At 52.2% G+C, this 16,767-nt stretch overlaps 1 protein-coding gene across 1 annotated transcript in view; it reads right to left on the reverse strand.

The window, feature by feature from the left end:
* Positions 1-16,767, reverse strand: part of WLS (wntless Wnt ligand secretion mediator) — a 25,633-nt gene continuing 8,866 nt past the window's right edge. Inside the window, exons 2-12 of the mRNA XM_008640510.2 lie at positions 14,149-14,421; positions 8,874-8,998; positions 8,248-8,409; positions 7,347-7,483; positions 6,819-6,987; positions 6,555-6,652; positions 6,096-6,159; positions 5,743-5,886; positions 4,355-4,438; positions 2,738-2,891; positions 1-2,144 (exon numbers count right to left, since the gene is read on the reverse strand). Of these exons, the coding sequence (XP_008638732.1) occupies positions 2,035-2,144; positions 2,738-2,891; positions 4,355-4,438; positions 5,743-5,886; positions 6,096-6,159; positions 6,555-6,652; positions 6,819-6,987; positions 7,347-7,483; positions 8,248-8,409; positions 8,874-8,998; positions 14,149-14,421 (1,520 nt within the window). The 3' untranslated portion in view covers positions 1-2,034. The remainder of the gene's footprint in view (positions 2,145-2,737; positions 2,892-4,354; positions 4,439-5,742; positions 5,887-6,095; positions 6,160-6,554; positions 6,653-6,818; positions 6,988-7,346; positions 7,484-8,247; positions 8,410-8,873; positions 8,999-14,148; positions 14,422-16,767) is intronic.

Here is a 16,767-nt window from a genome sequence, read left to right on the forward strand (position 1 = left end):
TCCACAATATTGTATATTTTATTTAAATTAACAAAACTACGTGTTTTCCAGGTTGCTTAAAGCATTCTGTAAAAACTGAACTCAACCTAAACAAAAAGAAAGGATATATTTTAATAAGACCCAGGGACTATTTCCGAGACACATGAGTAGGGCTGAGGAATGAAGAAATAAAAAACCCACCCACACACACACACGTACACGTGCCCCGTAAACAAATTGTTAGTGTTTGACACAAAATTTGGTTTGAAAGCTGCGGCTCCCTGTTCGTGGGGTGCCTTTACAAAACGCACTGCTATAGTCTAAGCTGGAAAAGAACCCACGGACACAGCTATGGGAACAACATAAATATCACGTAAGAACCCAAGGGAAAAGGGATGGTAAAGTTGCAAAGTCGAGCGTTCAGCTGGGAACGTTCTGGAGTTACGGGGATCTGCGTTGATGTAATTCACTCTGTAATGGAGTAACTACTACCAAGTAGGAACACTGCTTGGAGCTGCTTTGCCTCCAGGGGCAGGGGAAGCTGGGACCCTGGTGAGGGTGAACATAACAAATGGAATTGCTTTAGGAAAATCCTACAGGGGCTCCAATTAATACACATGGAGCAGCTTTTTGGCAGTGTGTCTGGTGTGACACATCCTGACTGGACGAGCCCCATGTGATGGTGCACAACTTGGGGTGCCCAGCAACCAAACCCCATGCAAGGTGATCTTGTGGTGCCACCCTCTCTTTTTTCACAGTCTTGAGCTTTACTAAATGGATTGTGGTAAATGAATAAATTCTGGAGTGGGAATCGTGATGGTACCTGGGCTGACAGGAAGGAGTTTCCCCTCTCTGCCTCCTCTCTAACCCTTCAGCAACACACAGCAGCAGCAGCAGCTTCTTATCTTGTAGGGCCAAAACTGGGAGTTACGTGTTACCAGCAGTTAACACAGACATTTACTACTGCCAGCTCATGAGGCTCTCTGGATGCTCCAGGCCACGGAAGGTGTGCCCTGAGCAGCACAGACCCTTCCCCAACATTCACTTCTCCAAACTGGTCCCAGCAGGGTCCAGCTCAAGCCTCCACCCCGGATCAGTTCCCACTCCCCACTCTCTGCCAAAGGCCTCCCAGCATGGGGCTGAGTGAGCCCAGAGCCTGCGTCTGCTCTGGGAAAGCAAAGATCCACATTAGTGCGTGACCAGCGGATTCTTTCAAGTCCGATAATCCCTGGAAGAATCCAGCTCTGCTCCAGCCCGGCAGTGCATGGAGCGAGACTGCCCAGCTCCCAGGGATGCACCATAACAAAAGGGGAAGGTGGAGGAGGCCACAAAAGCACGGGAAGCCAAAGGGACTGAGAACAGGAAGGAGCCGGCTGCGGGATCAGCACCTTGGGAATTTGAGTCAGGAGCGCTCTGTTCTCCTGCAACTCAGCTCAGCATCCAGGCTGGACATTCCCTGTATTCAACAAACAGCTGTAAAACCTGCTGAGAAAGCAGTCCCTGCTTCTACTAAAACCTTACTAACAGCGTACTCCTCTCCCAGCTGTGCTTCATCCAGTGACAGAGCATGGCTGTAGGGCTGCACCTAAGACTCAGACAAGGGTCCATACAGTTACAGTGGTGGAATTAAATGTTTTTACAACAAGGCTCCCCCCACAACCAACACCTTGTGTCACTTGCACACAGGAGCAAACCCAGAGTACTGAGCATGTGCTCCTGCAGCACCTTTATGCACCAGGACACACAGCAAAATCAGACCAGCCCCACGGCAGCTCTGCCCCGGCCCCACATCTGGATGCGCGACTTTGCAACCTCAGTGCCCTTCCAGCAGGGTTTTACGTGCCCGAGTGTAACACAATATACACAGCCCTCCCCCCAGGAATAACTACACCATAGTAAAGAGTTACAAATGTTCTGCTCGCTGTCACTGCTCTGTGAATGCACCAGGGACGGGGTGCTCGAGGAGCGGATGCAGCCAGAGCGGTCTCCTGCCAGAGGGACTCGTGTGTCCTCTGCTCCCCACCCCAGGCTGGTCCCTGCTGAGGCACCTCCGTGTCACTCCTGAGCCTCCTTTCGAGCCAGCTTGTAGACCTCTGTGGGCCCATCCACGTGGGTGATGGTGGTGGTGAGCTGCAGCTCCTCCCCGCTGTTCACCCCCAGGTCACCTGAGAAACAAAGGTATTCCTTAGTGCAGTCTCACAATAAAATATGGGACTATTTATTCCCTCCAGGCTTTCAGCTGCCTAAGCCACGGACCAGCAACCTTCCTATAAATTATTTTATTTATAGTTATTTAAATAGAAGCACAAGAAACACATTGAGGGGCTAGAACATGTCCAGAGAAGGGAATGGATCTGGGGAAGGGGCTGGAGCCCCAGGAGCGGCTGAGGGAGCTGGGAAAGGGGCTCAGCCTGGGAAAAAGGAGGCTCGGGGGGACCTTCTGGCTCTGCACAGCTCCCTGACAGGAGGGTATATTTTCTCCACTCCTCATCCCTCCATCTGAGCTACACGGTTCCATTTGGGCAATGCTAAAAGGCACAAAAACCATCCCAAAGGCTCCAGCCAGCCTTGGCTAAAAGTCAAACCTACCTAACCCAGCCATTAATTAAAATGCCTGCTTGGGAACCCAAACCATCATTTACAAAACTTTTCACACACTGAGTGTGCACTTGGGCCAAAAAAAAATGCACAGAGGGCACCCCCTACTTTGTATCTCTTTGTCCCCATGAGAGCCCTCAGGTCATTTGGGGACATTTACCATTGGACTGGTCTTCGCCGTAGTTCTTGTGGGATGGCGCGTACAGGAACATGAGGGCGAACACGTAGAGATTCCACATCCCATAGATGCCAGTAAAGAAGGCGCTGTTCACCTGGATCGTGATGTCCCCCCACTTCCAGTGGCCTTCTGTCACCTGTCCAGAGTAAACAGACACAGACAGGCCCTCAGGAAGAGCAAATTCCATAAAGATACAGCCTTGCAGCAAATCAGTGAGAAAAGCATCGATTCAACAGGACGCAGGAAATGGAGTGTAACAGGTTCAGTGAGGCAGAAGTCAGGCTGGGATTCTCCACTTCAGACTCAGTCTGCAGGGAAAAAATGCTCCTGACAAAATTATTCCCTCAGGACTCCTTCAACTCTGATGTCTCATTTAATGTGACCGAACTGCTGTGCTCTGTGATACCCCTGCCACAACCATGTGCTCAGCACAGATTGGCACACAAAGGGCACTACCTGGGGACATCCCAACACATCCGACTGCTAGAAATAGACCTTTTATAGCAGGAAAACCAGCGCGAATAATGGGGGAATTGATGTGCTGAGCACGGCTGGCTGAGGACGGGCCAGGCTGACAGCACCAACCTGCTACATGCTGAGGGCTGTCAAGATCCATGAAAATATCATCAATATTAATATTCCTTGAAGATACACAGACTGCTCAGGCTGAAGTGTTGCTTTCTGTTAAAGAAAAGCATAAAGGCCAAGAAGAAAACTAAAGTAGCTTAAAAACAGAGCCATGGAGATGCTCCGAGGGCTGGAGCCCCTCTGCTCTGGAGCCAGGCTGGGAGAGCTGGGGGTGTTCACCTGGAGAAGCAAAAGATCCAGGGAGAGCTCAGAGCCCCTTGCACGGCCTGAAGGGGTTCCAGGAGAACTGGAGAGGGACTGGGGCCAAGGGATGGAGGGACATCTGCCAGAGGGCAGGGCTGGATGGGAGATTGGGAAGGAATTGTTCCCTGGGAGGGTGGGCAGGCCCTGGCACAGGGTGCCCAGAGCAGCTGTGGCTGCCCCTGGATCCCTGGCAGTGCCCAAGGCCAGACTGGACACTGGGGCTTGGAGCAGCCTGGGACAGTGGGAGGTGTCCCTGTCCATGAGATGGGCTTTAAGGTCCCTTCCAGCCCAAGCCAGTCTGTGACTCCATGATTCAAGCAGTGATAAAAGCTCATTCGTACGGAGGCGACATCAGAGCTCAGGACAAACAGGTACAGCTACTGCTGGGCACAGCAGGGCTGCAAAGTCAACCCAGGGAAGGTTGGATGCTGTCACATCTCTGTGGGCACACAAAGCCACCCGAGTGTTTCAGTGTGAACAGAACATTTTCCTCTCGCTGAGTTCTCAGAAATGACTAAACTCTGTTGGCCGATTTTCTGAACGGCGCAGCCCCAACGCCGCTGGGAGCCAAGGGCCTTTGTGCCGCCTCCAGCCTCAGCAATTGCATGGCAGAGCTTCAAATAAATGAAAACAACTTCTTCAAAAGCAACTTGTTATCAAACGTGCTCAGAACAGGCCAGTCCTGTCTGACCAGCGATGAGCCGGCGGCGGGAGCGGCTGGGAAGCGGCGGCTGATGCTCTCCCAGGAAGCCCAGAGCCCTCCCTCACCTGGCTCACGATGAAGAAGATGACGGTCATGGCTGCACAGGCCATGGTGATGAGCATCAGGAACTTGAACCTAAAAATCAGCCCCTGTTTAGAGAGAAATGTCACTGGTCACATTAACAGAATCCACAAAACCCATTTTTGGTTTTAGGATAGACAAGACACGAGGATAAAAAATAAAAAATAAAACAAGGGTCCAACCCACGAAACCCCAAAGCAAAACAACCTCCACCCACTCCCGTGCCGTGCTCAGCACAGCCCATATCCTCCGCTCCCCACACGTCTGCGCTCCTGCCGGAAGCTCCGCGCGGGGTGGGCACGTCTGGACAGCGCTGCCTTTCCATGACATTTACTCGGTGACTGATTGAGCAGCAGTTAATTGAGTGGAAGAGGTGGCACACTGGTGTGAGCAAGGCTGCAGGAGGGGACAGCCTGACAGCTCACGGCTCTTGTAAAACAAACACGTGGCGGGTCGGTGTCTCAGCGTGGGCTCGGGGTCTCACCACATTCATCCTCATCCCCAGCCCGGCTGGGAGGGAGCTGCAGCGATTCCAGTGTCTGGAAAACCTGGCTGGCTATCACAGAATGGAGATTTCAAGACAAACTCCTTGGCTGGAAATCCCACTGCCCACCACCCCTGCTTTCACTGGTTTTACAGTTTTACTTACAAATTCTTTTGGTTTTGGGTGAGTGCGTGGGTTTTTTTAGCCTGGTTCTGGAATTTAGGTGGAAATGTCAGTGTCTGCGTAATTACCCTGCCACACCACGACAACAAAGGACTATTAATTTAACTCTTCCACACCAGATCTGTGCTCCCCAGATGTCTGGATGTGGAGCATTGCATCAGCAACTCTGTACCATGAGCTGAACTCCTGTGCCTCCTGCTAGAGGGAAAAACACTCCGTATCTGCTTCAAATTCTCTCAAGTCCAATTTTCTAAATTTTTTATGTGAACTCACGATGGATGATAATGATTTATTTAGAGCAGAAGCGACCACGGTTTAACAGAATAACTTTGGGGATAAATATTTGCACCCCTGTAGAAGCAGGTTGAGCACTGAGGGTGAGTTCCTAGGGGCTGGCAGCAGGCAAATCAGGTAGGACAGAAAAATATACAAAATTAGGGGCTAAAAACGGGGATAATGGGGGGAATGTGTTCTGCTTTGACCTTCCAGCAACTTTGTAAGGAAATGACCCAACCCCAACAATCTGAATTTACACCATGAAATACCAGCTGGTCTTAGCAACGCTCGCCACTAAGCACAAAAATTAATATTAGAGGAGGAGAAATGGAAGTATGAGATTATGGATAAAGGAGGTCTCAGAACAGACTCTGAGGTCCAAAATATCTTTTAAAAACAAGGAATCTGTGCCACCAGGAGGGCCCTTACCTCGTAGTGAAGGCGGCGAGCCTTGCTCATGGCAGGGAGGCTCGACTGCTTCCCACTGATGTTTCTGAACACTTGGAAGACCATGAAACACAGGAAGAGAAAATAGAGGCACAGGCAGATCCCTGCGACTATAATAAAGGCCATCTGTGCAGAGGAAGTTACGGGAAAATGGTACAAACTAACAAGAAATCCTAGAAAACATGATCCAGGTGATTCCCATATTCAGTTCCCCAGTGATCTCCTGCAGTGCCTGAGCCACCCCTGGCCACCCAAAAGCAGGGGGTTTCCCCACACCTCCCAGGCACCTGGCAGGAGGGAGCACCTCCCTCTCCCACAAAGCAGGGGAAGGATACAGCCAGCTCTGTGCCCACCTCGGTGGTCCAGATGCTGTAGAAGGGGTTCTTGAGCTGCACTCCCCTGCAGAGAGGAGAGAAATCACCAACTGTATCAGAGGCCAACAGGCTCAGAGGGCCCCTTGGTCACTCTGCAGCCTGGGAATCATAGAGTGAGGGAATATCCTGAGTTGGAAGGACTCACAAGAATCACTGATCCAACTGCTGCCCTGCACAGACACCCCAACAATCCCACCCTGTGCCTGAGAGCACTTTCCAAACGCTCCTGGAGCTCTGGCAGCCTCGGGGCCGTGCCCATTCCTTGGGGAGCCTGGGCAGTGCCCAGCACCCTCTGCGGGAAGAATCTTTTCCCAAGGCTCCGCATGGGAAGAGCCAGGTGTGCTGCAGGTCCCTGCTGCAGGAGGTGACCAGGAACCTCTGCTCCGGGATGGCCGAGCCTGGGAGTGGAGCTGCACCCACCGCTCGCACATGTCGAAGATGAAGAGGCAGAAGGAGCCCACAGCAATGGGTCCAACCTGCTTCCAGTACCCCGAAAGCCGATTCCGCTCGTTCTGGTCCTGATCACGAGGTTGGGAGGAGGAGAAAAAGGAAAAGCAAGTTAGCCTCAAGTCCCCTCAGCTGGTGCAAGTCCCCACAGCATGATTTCCAACCATCAGCAAGGGAGCTGCCAGGTTTTCCTGGAAGCGGGGCTGGAAACCACCTTCCCACAGGTGTGGTACCCACCATCATGTGCTCCCCGCAGAAGATGATCCAAAATGAGAGCAGCATGGCATAGAAGATGCCCTGTCGAATGTCTCCGAAGAGCAGCATCCAAGTCCAGTCAAATCCGATGGAAAACCACTCCACGGGGATGTTAATGAACGTCATGGAAATTCCCAGAGCAAAGATGACCCTGGAGAGGCACAAACACCATCTCTGTCCAGTGTGCAAGGGAAGGACAGAGCCCCAAAAGCCAAAGCTGTGCGTGGAGAGCAGCAGGTGGAAATCCAGCACCATTTGGGAAGTGTCACCTCCTGCCACCAAACCCCCTAGGACTGAGCTCCTCCGAGCAGCTCCTCCTTCTCCGTGGGTTTAATGGGAAAGAAAAGAGAAGCTGTGGGGTCTCCAGCTCCCACTGTGCCTGGGTGGAGGGAGGGGATGGAGAAGAAACAATTCCTATGCCCCAGTCTTGGGCTCTGCCTGGGAACAATGATCCCCTCAGTGGGGTCCCCTTGTTCGAGGTCCCCTGGGCCACCACAGGCCCCTACTCACTTCTCCAGCAGGACGGGAGCGCGCGTCATCAGCGTGATCCGCCTCCAGTACCACACCATGATGATCAGAATGCTGGGCGTCAGGAAGGTCTTCATGGCGAACCACACCTTGGTGAAGCCTCCGTTTTGATGGATGCCCTGAGGAAAACCAGGGTACAGGGCTTAACATCATCATCCTGTGCTTCTCCTCATGGCAGTGTCAGGAGAGGCACACACATGGAAGTGCATCCCAAAGATGGTTTGGCCAATGATGGACAGGGAACGGGTGAGCCCCCAGGCCACCTGGGCAGGTTCCAGAAGGTCTGAGAACAAATGCCAACAGACACGGCTTCCACGGCGAGGAAGAGAGGGAATTCTGACACAGCATGGAAAAAGCTGGCGGAATTACTCCCAGACAAGTAACGAGATACTCATGGAGCCAAGTCACCCTGGTGGGAAGAGCACTGGCTCATTAACATGTTTCTCCAGCCACGCGTCCTCCCACCGCCGTCTGCAGCCACCGCAGCCGGGGTGGGAGGGCCTCCAGCTGGGAAAAGCATCCCTGCTCACCAAGCCTCGAGGGCGGGCAGAGCAAGGATCACTGACAGCCTTCCCAGACATGGCCACAGACAACTCCAGGACAGACCAGGCCCCCTCTGAACTCTCCTGTTCCTCCTCAGCTCCTATCCATAAGGAGGACTCTGCATCCCAGGCAGACTGTGATGGGAAGCAGAGGACACAGGCAGCTCGGAGGCATGGAAGAGGCCAGCTCTGGAGGCCTGGGGAGGGCTCCTCAGAAGAGCAGGCAGAGAGGGCATCCCCTGGGAAGCAGGACGGTGCCACTGCAGGCAGAGGAGCTCGGGCCAGGAGCTGCAGAGCCCGAGCACACATCCTGGGTGGCAGAGGGCAGACAGGACACTCACCACGAGGCGGATGTCCTTGATCTCGCCGATGCCCACGTTGATGCCCTTCCTGTCGTTGACGGGCAGGCGGATGTTGATGAGGTAGTACTTGTGTGCCACGCTGCCGATCTCCATGAAGGGCAGGAAGTCGCAGTCGTAGTGACGGCCCTCGGACTCCACGGTCTGCAGGAAGGGCAGGGAGCAGAACCATGGCCCTCAGCCCCCAGGGACCAGCACACCACGGAGCCCTCAAACTGGGAGCACTGGGAGCACCCAGGGCCTGTTTGCAAATTCCAGCCTGTGCGAGACAGTGGCTGAGGGACATTTTTCCTCAAGTTTGATTGTTTAGGATCACTGAGTAAATAAGGTTTGACCTCAAACAGGTTCACATTTCAGGCTTTAATGGCAGGCTCCCAAGACAAACCCTCCACATCTCCCTAACAGGAGGTGAGAGCCAGAGACGGATTGGCCTTTTCTTCCAGGTAAAAAGTGACAGGACAAGAGAAAACAGCCTCAAGCTGTGCCAGGGGAGGTTTAGGTTGGATATTGGGGAAATTTTTTCATGGAAAGGGCGAATCCATGGTTCTGTGATTGGAAGAGGACAACTCCCGCTCATCCCCACCACCAGTGTCATCCAAATTCCTTACTTTTGGAGAGCCAAAGGTGCACTTCAGCTTCCTGATCTCTATGGCATGTGCTATTTCCTCCCAGTCATTGAACATGTCGTCGCGATAGGCCAGCGACACATCCAGGGTGATCTCTGCGTTTTCCTCTGCAACAGCAAAGAGACAGGAGGCTCAGAAGCTTCCCAGAGCAATTAAAAATACTACACAAAGCTCCTTTATGAAGACAATTAACGAACTGAAGTTGAGCTACGCTGGCCTTGCTGGAAAAAGCCTCAGAACCAGCTGCACACAACAGCATTGATGTTTTCTATGTGTCTTGTTTAGCTTAAGCTGTTCTACAGAAGGTTTTTGGAGCCCTCCCCTGCTCCTCCACACCTGCCCTGACTCGTTCCTGCCTCTGCAGATGCCCCAACTCGCACGTCAGTGACACACACAGAGCTCATGGCCTGGCAAGGTCACACATCCGTGTGGGGCCAGGAGCTCGTCCTCTCCTGGAGCTGTTCACAGTGACAGTCTGGGATACAACTGCTTGGAAAGGTGCTCCTGCCAGGAGACTGCCAGGGGGTCCTTGCTGCCAGGACGGAATGAGGCTGCAACAGGCTTGTTCAGGCTGGAGCGGGCTCATTGAGGAGCCGTAACTGAGCGAGTTCATGCACTGGAGCTGCAGCTGAGGCTGCCAAGGAGCAACACACCAACACTTTCAAAAACCTGAGGCAAGTCTGTACCAGCTGCACCAGCTGGAAAATCCTCCTGTTTACCAGGCACAGATCCCAGGGAAGGCTCTGAACGAGGAACACGCTCCAAAACGAGCATGTGCATGTTACAGCCCAGCCTCCTTTTGTAGGGCACCAAACTCTGAGAGCTGAGGCTGGAAAACCTATAGAACCATCCACCATGGAGAAGTGTTGGGAGATGGCTCCAGAACCATCCACCATGGAGAAGTGTTGGGAGATGGCTCCAGAACCATCCACCACGGAGGAGTGTTGGGAGATGGCTCCAGAACCCATCTTTTCAGCTATATTTTTGTTGGGAATACGTGGTGCCACACTCATCCCACCGGATGGGAAGGGGCGTGGATGGGATCTGTGGTTTGGAGTTCTATTTTTACGCCCTTCGGAGGTGGCCGGGTTGTGCATCTGATGTGGACACTTCAGGATTTTTCTGAGCATTTTTGGTGCATGTGATCTATACCATCCAGATCCATATCCAGTCCCTTTCCAGAGCTGCCAGGAGTTGGGTTTCCATGAAACATGGATTTGCCATCTCAGATCCGCTGTTTAGGAGACCAGCAAAACAGATAAATGGGAACATAAGGTTGAACTTGGCCCGGCTAAAAAGAACTATGAACTCCATTTCAGAAGCCATAAAACCAACTGGAATGCTTGGGATTAAATCCAAGGAAAACAGCTTTCAGTTATTTCGTCTTTGCAGTCCAAATGTTGCTGCTGCCATCGAGTATGAAAACCAGAAGGCAGAAGATGAACTGCTGTGTGCCTTTCCAGGCCAATGGATTAGAAGCTCCCTCTGGAATTCCATCAGTCTCTCCGTTGGGGTGACACCTCCCCTTGGAAATGAGTTTTGTGCAAAGACCTTTCAGGGCTGTCAACATAAAATATAGATATATCCATATATCCATAGATTTCAGCACAGCAGACTGATGGCAGAGCTGTGTTAGTGGTTGGACTCCATCTTAAAGGTCTTTTCCAACCTACATGATTCCATGATCATCCTATGTCAGCCTTCCATCAGCAACTCCCATTGTCCCTGAGGAACAAATAAGGACAGTGACAGAGAACCAAATTTTCAGAAGATTCATGCCTTATTCACATTAATCAGACAGAGATTGTGAATAGACAATTTTTTTGGGAGGGGAGGGTGCCCTTTTCCTGCACAGCATTAAACAGCCTTAAACTGAGAGGAAGCAGGGTCAGATTGGAGCTTAGGGATAAATCCTTCCCTGTGAGGGTGGGCAGGCCCTGGCACAGGGTGCCCAGAGCAGCTGGGGCTGCCCCTGGATCCCTGGCAGTGCCCAAGGCCAGGCTGGACATCGGGGCTTTTAGCCTGGCACAGTGGGAGGTGTCCCTGCCCATGGCAGGGGGTGGAACGGGATGGGCTTCAAGGCCCCTTCCAGCCCAAATGAGGACAAGACACACTCCTGGAGGCTTCCCAGCCTTGAGCCCTGTGACTCCCCCAGTGAGGGACTCCCTGCTCGTGCTCCAAGCACCACCAGTGTAATTTTTCCCGCTGGCATTTTACTGCCCAGGATCTTTTCCATGAACCACTTTTTAGGACAATACTTGCCCAGGATATCTTCACTCATATTACAATGGCCTAAAAATAGCAGAGTTGTTTCAGGAGGGGGCTCTGTGCCAGCTGCACACTAACACAGCTGGCTGGGGAGAAGCCTATGGCAGGCAAGCAGAAATGCTGGAATTATTTCCATTACACTTCCATGCTTCAGCAGCTCCCTAAAATTACAAAACCTACCAAAAAGCCCAAGGCTGGATGAATTAGAAAAGGAGGCTGCAGCACTCAGCCCTCTGACTGTACACAGTTGCTTTCCAGCTGCAAAGAAACTCCATCTCCTTCCTCTGGCCCCCTTCTTTCCCAGTTCTGGGAAGGGGTTTTAATAATTGAGTGCACAATGCATCAAGAAAGGACAGGGACAGCACAGAAATAGCCTCTTCCTCAGAGGAGCACTCTGAGTCTTTCCCAGCTTTCTGGGAAGGAGAAACACAGGGAAGTAGCTCAGCTTCTAAACATCTGTGTTTTCCAAAAACATTCCAAAAACATCTGTATTTCAAAACCACTGGAAGTTCAGAGGGAGTTCCCAAGGTGAAGGTGATTAGGGCTGGTTGATCCTCCGAAAGGTGCAGATCCCACGGGGTATTCCAGGAGGCTCAGCCCCTGCCAGGCTCTTCCAGGGCACCTTACCAGGGCTGCCCTTCCCCTCTGTCCCAGGAAAACCCTTGCAGATGAGGAGAGCTGACACAGGACTGGATGAGGAGAGCTGACCCGGGACTGGATGAGGAGAGCTGACACAGGACCTGGATGAGGAGAGCTGACCCAGGACTGGATGAGGAGAGCTGACCCAGGGTCTGACTGCTGCTCTCTGGAGATGAGGAGTCAGCCATGAGTCACTGACACCTCCCAACAGGCCCAGCCCGGGAGGCCCTGCCCCTGAGCTTCCCTGTCCCAGGAGGGCTGCCGCATCCTGGAAAAACCAAACTCAGGTTTACTCTGTGCGTTGGCCTTGCTTAGGGATTGCAGGGGAAGAGGACAACCAAGGGCCTTCGAGGAAAAAGCAGGAGACAGTTTGATGTGGCTCAGCAACATCCCTGGTGAAGGCCAAGGGGAACTGGCAGAGCCCAGGACCCTGCACAGCACCTTGGGAGCCTGGGGTGGAGCTGCAGGAGCCAGGAGAGCAGGATGTGCCCCAGGCAGCAGCTCCTTCAGGAGGATAAAGCCTGTGCAGCTCCCAGCAGTGCTGCTTTCCTGGATGATCCGAGGTAGTTCCAAGACAGTTTTTAGGACAGTGACCGGAGGCTTCAGCAGCTGCGGTGCCCTCCAGGAGTGGCCCTGGTTTGGGACCAGCCCCTGCTGGAATCGACCACAGCAGGAGGAGGCCTGGAGGGCTCAGAGCCCCAGAGGGAAGAAACTTGAATTGTTGCTTTAAAAGAAGAAATGAGGTTATTTCACATCCTTATCACTGCCCCTTTAGAGGAGCTGATCCCAATCACCTGATCAATGAGGCCCTTTCATTTAACAGCAGGGGACAGACCCACACATGCAATTAGTCCAGCTTAACAAGTCTTCTGTTTATTTCCTTAAGAGCTGTTATAACACAATCTAGCAAGCAATAAATGTGTTACTAGTTCCTGAGATTTCACACTTAATTTACATCTGCCTTCAGCTTGGCACAAAGCGTTGGAAAATCCCAAAACCTTCTTTTTATTACCCAGGGGGTGGCCCAAGATGAGCTTTTCTGCTTTGAGATCTGAAAAAAACCTCCCACCTTCGCAGGACTCAGTCTCTGAAGGGCACAAAACTGAAGCACAGGCTCTGCTCTTGCAGCAGAAATACTGCCAGGAGCTGGTTTAGCATTCCAGCAGCCTGCTCCAAGTGCTCAGCCAGCTCCTGACTCCAGCACGGTGGTTCAACTTGAAAATCCCTGGAATAAAGAGCTGTTTCCCTAATGCAATCATCTATCCAAGTGTAAGGAGGTGAGACCTTAATAAAGGCACAAAACTTGTCTCTCTGTATTTCAGAGATAATTACAGGGATAGGAACACAGGTGAAAGCTTTCTACAATCTCATTTCTAACCTATCTGAATGATAATGCATTAAATAATCCCTGCTCCATCTCTGCAAGTGCTCAAGGTTGGGCAGGGCTTGGAGCAACCTGGGACAGTGGAAGGTGTCCCTGCTCATGGCAGGGGTGGCACTGGAGCTCTGAGATCCTTCCCAACCCAAACCAGTCTGGAATTCTGGGATAAATAGCTGGAGGAACAGTTCCATGCTGAGCAGGAAGGGCATCAAGGACACAAAGCTGGCTAAAAAAGCTCCTAACCCTGACTAACTCCCTGAACTGATCCCACTCCACAGATCCCTGAACATGGAGCCAGCCCAACAGCCAGGCTGGAGCCAGGGCAGGAGCTGCACACACCCCAGCTCAACCAGTCTGGAAAGCAAATTGTTTATTCACTGTAGCTTATAGTTAGAGAGGGATTTTCCCCAAACACTTTAAAACATGCACACACATGGACAACTTCTGTTCCAGGGAGGGCCAGAGCAGTCCTGCCCTTGCTGCTCTCAACAGTTTTGCAGGTTTTTTTGCAGCATTATTTTTGAGTTTGGGTGGGCTTTTTGCATTTTGGGGTTTTTTTTGTATATTTATTTAGTATTTATATAATAGCTTCAAAGTGAAAGATGGGAAATTTAAGTTAGATATGGGGAAGGAATTGTTCCCTGGGAGGGTGGGCAGGCCCTGGCACAGGGTGCCCAGAGCAGCTGTGGCTGCCCCTGGATCCCTGGAACTGTCAAATGGCCAGGCTGGATGGGCCTGGGACAGTGGAAGGTGTCCCTGCTCATGGCAGGAAGGAACAGGACGGGCTTTGAGGTCCCTCCCAACCCAAACCATTCCAGGATCACCAATTCCCAGGTTCAGAACACGCTCCAGCACCACCTCACTGTGCGTGGCACCCACACAGCTCACGGCCCAAGGTAAGAACCCCTTTAGAGGAGGCACACTGGGACATGAGAGCCAGGCAGCACCTCCGGGGTGCCAGTCACTTACTGAGGTCGTTGTCCATCTTGAAGGCGATGTCCAGCTGCATGATGAAGAGCATGAACTGGAACCAGGGGCTCATCTCCTTGCTGGGCAGCGGGATGTGCACGGCGAACACGATGTCGTTGGCCTCAATCTGCCGGCTCACGGCCTCGTCGAAGTCCTTGAGCTTCTTGCAGTGGTTGGGTCCCCAGGGCATCAGCCACTTGGTTTTGTGGTGGTTCTTCCTCACATCAATGCACTTCACTGACATGTAGGGAACAGCTGTCGTGGGGCTGGGAGCTGGGAATGCAAGAGAACCACATTTGTAGCATCTTCAGACATCTGATACAGTGGTTTCCCCAGCAAAACTCGCAGCTCCCCACTCGACTCTTTGAAGGCAATTTAAAACAAATGCACCCAGTGCTGCTCCTTCACAGCTCTTTGATCTCACAGTCAAGTAATTAAGTTTATTACATCCACAGATGTATTACTGACTTTGTAGTGGGATCAAATTAGGATTAATTGAAGAGCTGGGATCTGCTGGTTCGGTCTCAGTCACACAAAATCATCCTGATTTACTGAAATCTTTTCCTTCCTCTGTGCTCACTCAAGCAAATCCACACAGAAAGCATGTGCCCAGAGAAACCTGGATGGATAAACTAATCTCAGACCTCGTGGTCCAGCAGGGCAGGGCAGGATTTACCCAGGGGATTTGCACCATGCAAGGCCACACATCTCCTTGGGCAGGAAGGTTTCCTCCAGAGCAGTGAGTGGGATGGGAAATGAGACTGCAGAAGGTGATTTTCATGTTGTCACTACCCTCATTCTGACAGGTAATCCAGGACTTCCCTTCCAGATCACAGCCCCCCCCCCCCAAACCTCCAGCAGCAATAACACCACCCTACAAACTTCCAACATTCCAACGAGGAAAACAACCCCAGAGTGAGTTTCACCCTCCCGCTGCCCCCAGCCCCGTACTGCTACACCCAGATGATTCAGCCCTGGCTCCCTTGTAATTTGGGCACAGCAGGATCATCACAGCAGCTCTGGAGCTGTTTGGGATGGCAGCCAGGAACCCTGTGGAGCACCTTCCCCAGCGTGCCACCTCGGCACAGGGTGACATCCACACAGCTTCCCATGGGCAGGGAGAGGTGACTCAACGCCAGGCGGGAGGAAGTTACTCAAAAGCCAAATGTTTATAAACTGCATTTTTTCCATTTTTTCACAGCACTGAGTTTCTTCCAGCTCCAAAGGCACAGGGGTGCCAGGATAAGGGTGGGCTCCAGGGGATTGGCATGAGCAATGGTGGGCAGTGCTGGGTTAATGGTTGGACTCCCTGACTTTAGAGGGCTTTTCCAGCTGAAAGGATTCCATGAGTACTCCCAGATTCATTCATCTCAATCCACATGTGCTTGGTGGATCCGTTGCACTGCCACATCCCAAACCCTCGCTGCATACAGCCGTCCCCCGGGAATGACACAACACTTGGAGGTTAAAGCAACCCCAAAACCAAACAAGTTCTTGATATCAGAATCAGGGAGTGTTCTGAGCGGGAAGGGAAGCACAAGGATCAGAGTCCAACCCCTGCCCTGCCCAGACCCCCCAGCACCCCCACCCTGGGCATCCCTGGCAGCGCTGTCCAAACGCTCCTGGAGCTCTGGCAGCCTCGGGGCCGTGCCCATTCCCTGGGGAGCCTGGGCAGTGCCCAGCACCCTCTGGGGGAAGAACCTTTCCCAATATCCACCCTAAATACTGCAGCAAGAAACAGCAAAGTAGAATAAAACGAAGCATTCAACAAACAAACACAAATGAAGCTGCAAGTCGAAGGTTACAGAACGCTCATGACGTGCCCATAGTGCATAAAACACTACAACAAATGTTGATTCCTCCACCATGCCTCGATGCAGAGCCCAGTAACCACAGCTAAAACTGCGGCTGGAAGGAAATATCGGGAATATTGCTGTGAAATAAGCCAGGCATTTCAGCCGAGCTCTCTGAGCTCTTTAACTCCAACAGATTCTGGGTGATTTCGAAGGCATTTCTGAATTAAGAGACATCGTTCCCTCTACAGAGAAGCCGAATGTTTCTTGCTTTGATGCAACTCATTATAGCCATAAATACATGTTTTCATCACTGCCTGATTATGATTTTAAACACTTGGCATGCTCCCTGCAGCCTCCCCTTTGCCAAAGTTACAGCTTTGAGGAGCATGAGACAATTACTATACATATTCCTCGTCGGGAATCGCGCACCAAACAAACGTCGGCACTTGGCTTCCATTACTGATTTGGCTCCTGGCCCATTAAATCCAAGTGAGTGTTGAACCAAGTGGAAAAAAAATGCTTTGTGGAGCTGCAGCCAAGTCAGCCAACAGCATTACAAAGTGCTATGCAAAACAAAGCTCACACCGAGGGATTGGAGCTGTGCTGTGGTGCCAAGGGCTGCTCCCAGCCCCGCTGCTCCCAGCCCCGCTGCCCCCAGCTCTGGTACCCCCAGCCCCACCACCCCCAGTCTGGGGGATGCAGCAGCTCCATGGATTCCAGGATCTCTGTCAGCCTGTAAATAATTGAACAGCTCTGTGTGCATAACACGCTGGATCAGCCTCGTGCTCCGGGCTGCTCCTGCCACGCGAACTGCAGGCATGCA

Source organism: Corvus brachyrhynchos, unplaced genomic scaffold (assembly GCF_000691975.1).
Source record: "Corvus brachyrhynchos isolate BGI_N302 unplaced genomic scaffold, ASM69197v1 scaffold280, whole genome shotgun sequence".
Lineage (NCBI taxonomy): Eukaryota > Metazoa > Chordata > Aves > Passeriformes > Corvidae > Corvus > Corvus brachyrhynchos.